The sequence below is a fragment of the Poecilia reticulata genome, chromosome 6, assembly GCF_904066995.2.
Source record: "Poecilia reticulata chromosome 6, P_reticulata-male-v2, whole genome shotgun sequence".
NCBI classification, from domain to species: Eukaryota; Metazoa; Chordata; class Actinopteri; order Cyprinodontiformes; family Poeciliidae; genus Poecilia; species Poecilia reticulata.
This window is the reverse complement of record NC_088835.1, coordinates 2162630-2174728: the sequence shown is the minus strand read 5'-3', so window position 1 is coordinate 2174728 and position 12099 is coordinate 2162630. Positions and strand designations below refer to the sequence as shown.

Genomic DNA, 12099 nt, shown 5'->3' with positions numbered 1-12099 from the left:
AGTTCATATTTCAGTCTAATGTTCGCCAGTTTAAAGTGTTTTCTTCTTTAAACTGTATGTGTGAACTGACCTGGAAGTCACAGCTGCCTGTTATCTTCATGTGAAACAGTTTGACCGAGATTTGAACCAGGCTCAGATCATGGGACAGATGTTAAATTGTTTTACGACCTTTGCTGTGTTTAGGTAAAATGTTTTACGACCTCAGCTGTTTACTCTGCTGTCTTATCTTGCCTTTCCTCCCTCTTTGAAGTTTGATAATAAAAGAAAAGCTGTATCCAAAGATTGGCAGAACGCTCTGTGAACGGCTCGTAGGAGCAGCTCACTGTGTCTTCTCCTTCTGCAGATGCTTGGCTAAAAACTCATATACGTTGTCTGTGGTTCTCTTTTTCCATGTAGGTATCAGAAAATACCTAACAGGCGCTATTTCCTATATTATCCGCGGTCTTCCGTTTTAATTTTCTTTTGAAATCTGTGATAGAGCTTCCTCTTTAGGAAGGAGTTTCTCTCTCAGCATGTATTTGAACTTCTCTCTTTTATTTACTTCAGCGCAGCTCACAGTTTGTAACAATTTCCGTTGCTTTCTGTGTACTTCTAAATCTGCTCCTTTTTCGCATCTTTTCGGGCCTGCTACTGCCTCTAGTGGCGTGGGGGTGGTACCACAACTAATATAAATACATTACTAAATCAGAATACCAAAGTCTTTATTATTTATTATTAATTCTGGTATAACTGGAACCGCAAAAAATAAAGTCCCTCACAAAACACCATACTTTTTAATTTTCTTAAGGAAGTAGAGCTAATTAAATGACATAAACAAAACCTGAAAGTGGTTCCAGTTTCACTCGATGACCAACCTGTTGAAACTACTTTAAATACCTTGGATCATTCCAGGACAGTCAGCTCAACTTTGCTGAAAACACTGGCTACATTTTTAAGAAACATCACTCTATCTTTTAAGAAGATCCAGCGATCTTGGGGTTACCCAACAAGCAACTCGTGCAAAACCTCTAGTTAGCTAGAGGTAACATTAGCTAACATTAGCTCTAGTTAAGTAATGTTAACATTTTAACAATGAGTTAAAATGGTAAAACTTAAAAATGTAAATTAAATTTTAAGTCATCTCAAGTTTTAACTGTTGAGTGCTTTAGCTTTTCATCTCGGCTGGTTTGGTCACATGAGCTGCAGACTAACAGACAATCTTTTAAGAATACTTGGAATAGCAGGAAAAATAGTAGGTAAATAGTGGTGAAACCAAAAACAACTCTCTAAACTGTTTAGAGCATCCATCCTTTTTTTTGTCTGTTTGAGCTCATGAAGGTGTTACTGTGTTCCTCTGGTAAATATAGAACATTCACTGACTGCAATAATTATTCTTAGCCAAATTAGATGATATTCTAATTTGGCTAAGAATTACCTGTAGCATGCTAAGTGTTTACTTGATGCACACATTTTTAATATTGTGATTCTACTAATGATTTTTATTTTATTGTTTTAGAGTCAAAGAAAAATTTACACCTTGGAAGACTAAATAATGTAATTTTTTCCTTTATATAGGACTATACCAAGAAAACAAAAATGTAGATTATTGCTTGTTTAACAATCCTGGTTATTCGTCTGTGTACCTAATTAATTTGTTTGTTCTTGACTTTTGCTCAATTACATTTCTTATGTATATTTTGTATATAGTATTTTTATTGTTGTTGATAATGTTGTTTTTCATGTATTATTTCTTTTGTTCCTCCTATAATTGATGGAGATATGTAGATATTATTTATAATGTATAAAGGTGTTGTTTATGTCACCTAATTAGCTTTACATCCTGAAGAAAAATAAGGTATTTTAGAAGATAATTTATCTTTCACGTTGCCAGTAATGGCGAAATTAATAGTAAATAATAAAGATTTTGTGGTATTCTCGTTTAGTGACATAATTATATTAGTTGTGTTATCACCCCCACGCCACTAGAGGCAGTAGCAGGCCCGAAAAGATGCGACTAAGAAGCAGATTTATAAGTACACAGAAAGCTACGGAACTTGTTTAAAGCTGTGAGCTGCGCTGAAGTAAATAAAAAAGAGAAGTTGAAATACATGCTGAGAGTAAAACTCTTTCCTACAGATGAAGCTATATCGCAGATTTCAAAAGAAAATTTAAACGGGAGAAGGCAGATAATATAGGAAATAGAGCCCCCTTCATTTCCGGAGTGCAATGGTCCCATTTCCAAATAAGGTAAGAGAGGCTGACTGTGGTCCGTCCCCGACCCTTTCTGTTTGCTACAGCGAGGTGTACTTGCATTTTAACGGAAAAAAAGAGCAAAGCAACTTGGATGTAACGAGTAACGCGACAGTTTTCTAGAAATGTAGTGAAGTAGAAAGTACAGATACCTACTGTAAAATGTAGTGGAGTAAAAGTAGAAAGTACCCATTATTAAATCTACTTAAGTAAAGTACAAATACATAAAAATTGTACTTAAGTACAGTAACAAAGTACTTGTACTTCGTTACTTCCCACCACTGAGTCAGTGAGCGCTGCGGAAGATGTAGATGTGTGTTGCCTGGCGGACGGCTGCGGGAACTGCGCGAGAGCGTCGGCGGTGGCGAGAGTGTGGCGGTGCAGGAACCCCCGCGGTTGCCAATAGGCCTTCGGAGTGCTTCGCTGCGAGGGCCTCCTACGCCGCTTGCGGCTTTAATTGTTTATATGTTTATACTTTATTCATGCAGAGATCATCTCAGAAACTGTCTTAATTCAGGTGTATATTTGTTTTCTGTAGCTTTACTTTACGGGTTTCTGTGGCCCTGCAACGGGCGCGGTATGGGGGGAAAAAAGATGACAATTCTAGGGGCCCTGACCAACAGGGGGCCCTCCGCAAATTATTTATTTTTGTTCATAGAAATAAAAAAATAAAAAATTGGGGCCCTGTCAGTTATAAAATTAATCATACTGTATTTTCAAAGATTGTAGCAGTAAACATTTTATGTTCCCACTCCCAGATCAAAAACAACACATCCATATTTGCCCTGAACACATGAGGCTACTAGTTCTGATTGGTTGTTTTGGTCAGAACGATGCATTACTTTAACCAGTAATGGTAATTCAGAAAGGAGATGGAGGAGATTGATTGTTTTCACAGATTATCTGTTTCATAACAAACTGCTACGACATCGTGACAGCTTTAACAAATATGGAGGAAAACATTTTTTATTAAAGTTATGTACTGCAGCTTGAATAAAATGCAACTAAATAGCATTTTTGAGAAGTCTGGATTGCTTTATGTGTAGTTGCACATTGCTTCTGACTGTTGCTTATGGGAGATATTTCAGTAATCTAAAACTAATAGAAAAAATTTAAGAAACCTACTTGCATACTGGATGTGGATGTTAAATTCAAGAGCAGTAAATATTGCACTAATTATCAGTATTGAACCAAAGAGAGCAAAGCAGATGCAAGCCTTTAAAATTGTGATGCTTTTTATGGGTCAAGTAGACTCAAACAAATTGTAACAGCAGCTGTGCGGGGGGCCCCAACTAATTTTTTGTCAGGGGGCCCACGATTCCTGGCAGGGCCTCTGCCCTGCAGAAAGGACAGGTGGGTATAGGGAAGCAGAAGCCAGACTGCTCCAGCTTACCTCAAACAGGCGGAGGACGGGAGCAGCCACGTTCTGAGTCAGCAGACTCATCCTTTCCTTGAATAGAGCTTTGTCTCTAAGTTCACCTGTGACCTAAGAGCAAGAGACAAAAAAAAAGACAATAACTGCAACCTTCTCGGAACCGTCTTGTATCTGCTGAGATCCGACATGCCGTTGCAGAGTGTGTCTCACAGAGCACGTGTTCTGCAGCTTCCCCAGGTTGATGAACTCCACTGCAGCCTCGAACGTGCTCAGGCAGTAGCTGAGCTCATCTTTGCTGGAGTTACTGAAGCAGAAGTTCCTCATATAGCTAAGGTTGGCCATCCTGAAACACACAACAGTTTAACAATCAGCCTGCAGAGCTAGAAAACACATTATCTGTATGACATGCAAGTTTAAATGATGCTCAAACAATGCAGTTTTATAATCTTTACTAATGTAATAAATTAAGTTACCATCTTCGCATACAGTAGGACTCCAGAGAAGAGAAACTGAAAGCTCAAATAAAACCCGACACCAACATTAAACCTACAAGTTTGAGAGGGTCCATTTAAGAGCCAGTATTATGTGTTTTTCATCCACATAATGTCATTTTATAGTACAATTAAGTAACTATGTTTTAGTTGTAAAAATGTGATATATATCAAATATGACTTGATATATATTTGATGTCATAATTTAACACCTTAAAATTGGGCTTCAGACTTTTTAAGAAACTCTTGCTCTTTCCAACAATCCACCTCCAGGAAATAACCAAATCATCAGGGTTATTAACCTTTTAACAAGGTTTTTATCAGCGTTGCACTGAGAAGTAGCTCCTATAATGAGCTCAGCTGATGCGCAGTTCAATCAGCTGTTTTCAATCAGCTGATGAGCTGTTGCTGTCTGAAGGAGCTGAATGGTGGGAATGAGGTGTGAGGGGCGTTCTGTAATGTAGAAGCTTGGAAACTGCAGTTCTGAGGACAAGCTTTGTCCCTGTATGCATAGCTGGATACCCTCTAAGCGTTCTGCACAGCTGAATGGTTGTCATGGAGATTAAAGGATTGCTCAAACACGCAAGAATCAAGAATCCAGGTATGTTTGAGAGAATATTATTGTAACAATGTAAAGCACAGAGAAGTTATTGTAACATAATGTAAAGCTCAGAGAAGTTAACTCTACATAAATCATTATGTAAAGTTGATTTCTCTGAGCTTTACATTATGTTACAATAATCAGCCCCTCAAAAGTGACGGAGTAAGACAAACACATCCAGCACACTTGAAGAAATGTATCTGGTTAACTGCATCCGGACGGCCACTTGCCAAGGAAACCTCAATCTCCTGTGAACCTAAACACTGCAAAACATATTTAAACAGATTATTAATAATCTGTTAAATCTGAATTGAATCAGTTTCATTAATTTCAGTCTTTAAGAAAATAGCTCAATCTTCTTGGGCATGCCTGAGAATTTCCATGTTTTGGAGAAATCTGAGAGGCTTAAAAGTTAACAAACATGCTTGTTTTTCAGAATGAGTTCACCCTTGAGAGGGCGTTTTCTGCCTGTCTGGGTTATTTCAGTTGTTTTATTTTAAATACAGGGAAAACATTCCCAGAGGATCTTCTCCATGCTCACCAGTTCGGTATTTCAGTCTTGACCAAAAGGTAAAGGACAACAGAGAGGAGATCATCTGCACTCATGGCTTCGATACTCACTGGAGGGAAAGCAACACAATTCAACAAATCAACTTCCTTCTCTAAAGAAAAAAAACAAAACAATGATTTTATCCATTCAAACTGCTTTTAAATCGCTGCATTCCTGACACCAACAGCTCTTCTCCCTGGTTCCTAAGCAAATGCCTAAATTGGCCTTTTGACAAACACAAATTAGAAATGATCATGCCATTCTGAACACAAACAGTAATGCTGCTGTGAGTCAAAACAAACTGAACAAACAGATCGGCAGCTGACACAGCGGGCACTGTGTTGCCTGCTGATCTGATTACAGAGAGGTCAGGCTGCTGCTGAGAGAGGTTCCAGACTAATTCACTCAGATTGCCCACACAGCTTCTTTCAATAGTCATTTTTTCTTGATTACATCTTTAATAAAAGCAGTTTTCTTACACTAATAACCTTTTGTAAACCAAAGCACATTAATATTACTTATTTAAACCGCCATGTTTGAAATCAGGTTTTTTATTTCCCCACGTTTTGGATCAGTGGTTCCTCTAAAAGACATAAGAAAACACAGCAGAATCTATTTTTAAACAGATTCAATGGATAAATAAAATAATTAGTCTTAGTTAGACTTTTATTTTGGTCAAAATGTTCCCTTTTACCACTGGGACTGCACACTGCATCACCTCCCATACTGAGTGAACTTTAGGATTGCAAGTGCTGTGATGTGTTTATGTTCTTACATGTAACCTTTTTAATAGTACATTTTTTATGCTGTCATTCTAAAACTGGCAGAATTGGATCTCTAGGTAGATTGCTCCAATATCTTATGAGACTAGTTTAGTACAATTTTTCCTCTAAAGTAAGTCCTTACATGGACACATGAGCATCTCCAGTAGAAATATAAACACATGCCCACTGTCATGCTTACCTGTGCGTCTGGGTGTCTGGGTGGCAATGAGGACGACTCTGCGCAGACACAACACTTTGAGGAGGGGGGAGGTCTGTTGGTTGAGCTTACTCAGTTCTCTCTTTGCCTGAGACAAGTTCATACTGGAGGAAGACAGGGCAGCAGAGGAGAACATGGGGAATCTCAGACAGACGTGTCACTGTGTGAACTGAGCACTTCATGTCTGCATGTTCATTACATTTTTTTTGCATTATTTATTCCAAATATGTAAATAATCTCACAATATCAAATAAAATTTAAGGAAGTGCAATAAGTGTAGAACACTTGCAACCAAAGAACATAGCTTGCATATTCAAAAAGGAACAGAAGAATAGCTAACTGTCCCTCACCCCTTTGTTCTGACTTGTGATGCAGAATTTAAACTAAAACTTTAAATTCATCTGTAGTTTTCCAAAACTGTTCTGTAGCTGTGAATCTGTTTGCCTTGCCAACTTATGGATCTTGGTTCTGACATGTTTCTTAACTATGTCATCACGTGAACACTGTTACACCAGCGGCTGAGTGACTAGCCAACCTGAACTCTGGTTTCACTCCCAGGTCCTTCTGCTGCAGGTCCTGAAGGCTCCTGGTGATTTTGTTAAAAGAAGCATCCTGTTGAGCAGAGAATCAGAAGAGACTTCAGAGAACCGTCACAATGCCAACATTATGAAAAACCTACAGCTGCAAAATATACTGTGACTCAGTAATTTCAGTGAGCAGTATGGAAATGAAATAATTCTTTTGATAAAAAAAAGGCAGAGTTTGGGCTATGCATAGCCCAATAAACATGTCACTGAAATATTTCTTTATTATCCGTCTTTGCAAAAGATTGGGTTATCTTTGCAATAAGACATTCTATATAGTCCTAATCCCACAATCTTAATCTTAACCAAACCTCTATAAAGACAACAAGACATTGTCTTTGCAACAAGACAATGTTGCAAACAAGACATGTCTTGTTGCAAAGATAACCTTGGGCAATGATAAAGAGCTGTAAATAGTATCTGTAATAGTGCTGAATTATATAAATGCAGAACAAAGTGCTTCAGGGTGGGCATTCAGTCCTAATCCCACAATCTTAATCTTAACCAAACCTCTAGATTTTACACATCTGTGCTGATATTCTGGATTTTGTTTTTTTTCTGGGATGCAGGGGAAGCAGGAAGTGGAAACTATTTAGGAAATGAAAGTTAAAAAGATTTTTCACAAGCACACTATAAGTTAGGGTGGAGCCGGTACTTAAAAATATAAACATGTCCTTAATTATCATATATGCTTTATTATACAAGACCATTAATGTTTAGTTAATTTTAATGATTATTATTCAGTCTTGAAAAATAGCAAAAATAACATTTACAATATAGAGTATTTTATCTCTAATTAATTTAGCTTTCCTCACCCTGTATTTTGCTTAGCAATATTCTCAATTTATCTTTTTCAGCTGGCAAAATCAGTTTCTAACTGAAAATAGAAAAATACTAAAACACAGGAATTTATATAATTATCAGAATAAATATTTTAAAATAGCTGAAAAACAAATAGATTTCAATTCAAAAAGCCAAAAGGACACAATGTTCCAGTAAGCTGAAGAAAATCAGTCATTTGAGACAGCTGCCAGCAGGAAAATTTGTTTTCCATCCATCTATCCATTTTCTTGACACCCTTGTCCCTCAGTGGGGTCGGGAGGGTTGCTGGTGCCCATCGCCATCTAACGTTCCGGGCGAGAGGCGGGGTACATCCTGGACAGGTCGCCATTCTGTCGCAGGGCAACACAGAGACACACAGGACAAACAACCATGCACACACACTCACACCTAGGGGCAATTTAGACAGACCAATTAACCTGACAGTCATGTTTTTGGACTGTGGGAGGAAACCGGAGTACCCGGAGAAAACCCACGCATGCACAGGGAGAACATGCAAACTCCATGCAGAAAGACCGGGGCCGGGAATCGAACCCAGAACCTTCTTGCTGCAAGGCTCTACCAACTGCGCCACTGTGCAGCCCAGGAAAATTTGTTTTGGTTTTTTCAAATGTGTGTGTTTTATATTTAGGAAAAAACAAACCAGGAAGAAATAATAGGAAATGTTGCTAAGTAGGATTTATTTACCTGACAAGATTCAAGAGTCCCCACAAGGTTAAAGATTAAATCATGGATACCATGATGGATATATATCTGAAAAAAGAAGATGAAGTTAGCATTCCCTTAGAAATACACCTCTACTGTAACTCTAGTTATCCTGTTATGTTGGTATCAGGTAGGTTGTTTAAAAGATTCACACATTTGTTGTGGCAGACACACGCACATATTCATTTGAAAAAAACTGATATGAAAAGTCAAATTTGATGAGGTTACCCCAACAGCTTGTTTGAGAAGAGTCATCTGAAGCTCCTGTTTTGCTAGGAGTTTCTAGGACAGAAAAGTAAATAATTTGCTGCAACTTTTTGTCTTAACACAACAATCTGCTGAGGATGAGGATCCTAAGCCGTGACTATAAAACCAGACAGAACATGGATGGTCTGAGCCAGGTTAGGGTAAGGAGGTTCGGTCCTGGAGACCAGGACCCATAATTCATCATGTGATAAATTGTGAGAGTTCAACTGCTTTGAGCATGTCTGAAACCTGTGCAATAAGGTCAATTTGTGGTGTTATGATGGCATCATACCAGGGTCCAAGCAGAATTAACTCTGCACCACTGGCAATGCTTGGTCATCTGAGAGTTTAAAGGAGGACTCACCCCCTTATGACCTCCTCCTTACATCTGTCCACTGGCTTTCAAAACCTCAGTAAATGTCCAGCCTACTACACAGACAGCTTCTGGTCTCTACTCACCAGACGAGAGTCTCTCAGCAGGCACTGAAGAGATTTAGTGTAAAGTCCGTTTACAGAGTCCTGATGGGACAGTAACACACAGAGAGAACACTTAGAACCTCTTTCATGTGATGGATGTCCTCTGCTGTAAAGCAGAAGCGGTGAAACTAAGAGAACAGTGATTTTGAAATCCAAAAGAACAAAAATAAAGCAAACAGACTGTCCCTTACAATGTGGTATCTGAGGCCCTTCCTCTCCTGCTCTCTGAAGGCCTGACAGAAGCTGTAGATGAACCTGTCCAGTTTGTGGGAGTGATGACCCAGGAACTCCCTGACATCCTCCAGGCTCCTCAGACAGCATGCCCGCGGTGGACTGACCTCAGCCGGGCTTAGCTCCACCTCCAGAGGTCTGGAGATGCACAGGATGCTGTAGCTCTGCTCCTGATCATTGTAGAAGGTTTCCTCAAACAGAATGGGCACCACAGTCGGAGCTGGGGAGCCAAGGCCCAGCACCACCTGCCTGTCCTGGATTTTGACATCCTGTGAGCGAAGCCATCAGGTTAGCAGTATTATGCATTACAAAAAGATTTTCAAAATACTGTTGCTCCAAAGTGGTCGCAGTGTTAAACAAGGGAGAGCAGTATCTAAGCTGGTTTACAATTTCACTCAGTTTAAAGGGGATTTTCTTTGATAAAGAAACCTTTTAAAGCTGAGGTGTGTAACTTTTGTAAGAAAAAAAAATGTTTTCTAGATATTTGTTATAGCTGTCACTGTGTCATGACCGTAAAGAATGAGACAGATAATCTGTGAGAAAATGGAGCTCCTTTGCCGTCACCCAGTACTCCCAGTCTTAACTGCAGAAATACACTGCAGTCAGAAACAACCAAACAGAGCCAGGAGGAGGGACTTAATGCTGTGAATCATGTTTGTGTATGCACTCTGCATGCCCTACACTGACGCCACCGATGACATTGGATAAAACATTTTCCTGTAACAGCGAGTTGATACTCTGCAATTAAGCACATTGAGCAGCGCATTCACAAGTGTGACTGACAACGCTGAGACCCTGCTTCTTGCCTGGCTCTAATTGGTTGTTTTTGACCAGGAGTGGTGCATTTCCTCAGATGGTAACAGTAGCACAGTAGCTTGATTTTTTTTTTCATATTATCCATTTCGTATCATAGTGTCACAACATGGCAACAGATTTAACAAATATACAAAAAACAGCATTAAAAAAGGAGGAAGTACATTTTTGAATTTGAAGATAATCACATATTCTCCAATCATTCAGACATTTAGCAAATATAATTAATTTTGGTCAACATAAATAACCTAAAAGTTAACATTTTAGTAAGATTTAATATCAGCTTGAGTGGAAACGATGCTTATTTATCGTTTTATGCAGTGTATGCAAACATCTGGCTTCACTATTACTGACAGTAAAAATTATTTAAACCCTCTGTAAAATACTTGGGTTTCATACACAAGTGATTTGTATTTTTACAAGTGTTAAGAACTACACAGATTTCATATAGAGATTACCCAAACAGACATGAAGCCAAAATGAAAAAGCTTTTGAAAAATTAAGCATTTAGATTTTATATCTAAAAGTTTAGATTTTGTAAAATCTTCAAATTGAAAGGGAGTGTCCTGGTTTTCCCAGAGACTGCAGGCATTAGGTTTGACAGACTAATATAGAAAAGGACAAACCTTTCCATTCACAGTCTTGTATCCTTCCTCCACAGGCTGCAGGATGTAGCTGTCGAAGTGAGAGTCTGAGTAGCTGCTCACGCTCAAACTTCCACAACATGGAACCAGAACCTGCAGGATTTCAAGGAGGTGAGACATAAAAAGAGTTCTGCTATCAAACCAAGCTCCCCACATGCATTTCAGTTACCATGACTAACAGCAGTGCTATCAAACTGAAGATGAAGATGCCCGAAATGATATAAATGGAATAATTGTATTTTGTGTACTGTGTGCCAAGATCACAGTTGTAGAAACTTCATGAATGGGTTGCTATCCAATTACAATTAAAACTAGTGGATTAGAACCACATTGCCCACTATTCATCTGTTTTACGAGTGGGTGTGGCTGATATATTTAGATGGTGTTTCCTGGATTGAAGATTACAATTCAATTGGTGTGCAATTCTGAATACCATACATTTTCCTTTATGCAGTATCAGCCAATAGAAAGCAGGCAGAGACTCCACCAATCACCTCTGACAGATGTGTTGCAGCTGGCCATCACACTCAGTCTAAAGCTCAGCTTGTCTGAGCCACAAGTGACCATGTAATAGTTAAGTGTAACTGTGTACACAAACATGCATATACATATATTTGTTTATACAAAAATCTGTTTTCCCAGCAACAGCTGTAGTGAGCCAGCGGGCAAACCTGGAATTGTACATACACACTTCCTGTCACACACACAGGTTTAAAGCTTTCTGCAGGTGAAACTGTACAATAAAAGTCACCCAAATGTCCCCCGCAGAGTTGAGTAATAACTGCTTACAATTGCTCAATTACATTTACTTGAGTAGCTTTTTTGAAAAATAGATATTTTCAGGAGTATTTTTACTGCGTTGTACTTTTTATGTTTACTTGAGTCATATTATTATGAAGTCTTGCTACTTTTACTTGAGCAACAATCCTGGGTCCTCTACCCACTGAGTAAATTCACTGAATGAAGAACAAACAAGTTTTGACCAAAACTTCAGACATAGACACACCTGCAGTTTCTATTAAAGTTTTTTAAGTTTTATTTTGAAAGAAACTGATCTGGAAAAATGTTTTTGGGTTTTTTTTATGCCTGATTTAATAAACTGTTATGAACTATAAAGGTAACAAACTGGTCATTGACTGGTCATCAACTGGTCATTGATTTCAGGAGGGAAAGAGGCAGTCCACGACCAGTTCTGATAGGAGGGGAGGAGGTGGACGTCATGCAGACCTATAAATATCTTGGCCTGTGGCTGGACAACAAGCTGGACTGGACAAGCAGCTTTATAAGAAGGCTCAGACCAGCATGTACTACCTGAAGAGGCTGAGATCCTTT

The 12099-nt window shown here is 38.7% G+C and overlaps 1 protein-coding gene across 4 annotated transcripts in view; it reads right to left on the bottom strand.

Annotated features, from left to right (window-relative positions):
* The window catches only part of ankrd27 (ankyrin repeat domain 27 (VPS9 domain)), a 44201-nt gene that overhangs the window by 23158 nt on the left and 8944 nt on the right, over positions 1-12099 (bottom strand). For all 4 annotated transcript variants that reach the window (XM_081607631.1, XM_081607630.1, XM_081607633.1 and 1 more), the window contains 10 exons: positions 10750-10860; positions 9271-9579; positions 9062-9121; positions 8585-8638; positions 8339-8404; positions 6763-6839; positions 6210-6331; positions 5238-5316; positions 3815-3947; positions 3623-3715 (listed from right to left, as the gene is read on the bottom strand). In XM_081607631.1, coding sequence (XP_081463757.1) covers positions 3623-3715; positions 3815-3947; positions 5238-5316; positions 6210-6331; positions 6763-6839; positions 8339-8404; positions 8585-8638; positions 9062-9121; positions 9271-9579; positions 10750-10860 — 1104 coding nt within the window. The remainder of the gene's footprint in view (positions 1-3622; positions 3716-3814; positions 3948-5237; positions 5317-6209; positions 6332-6762; positions 6840-8338; positions 8405-8584; positions 8639-9061; positions 9122-9270; positions 9580-10749; positions 10861-12099) is intronic.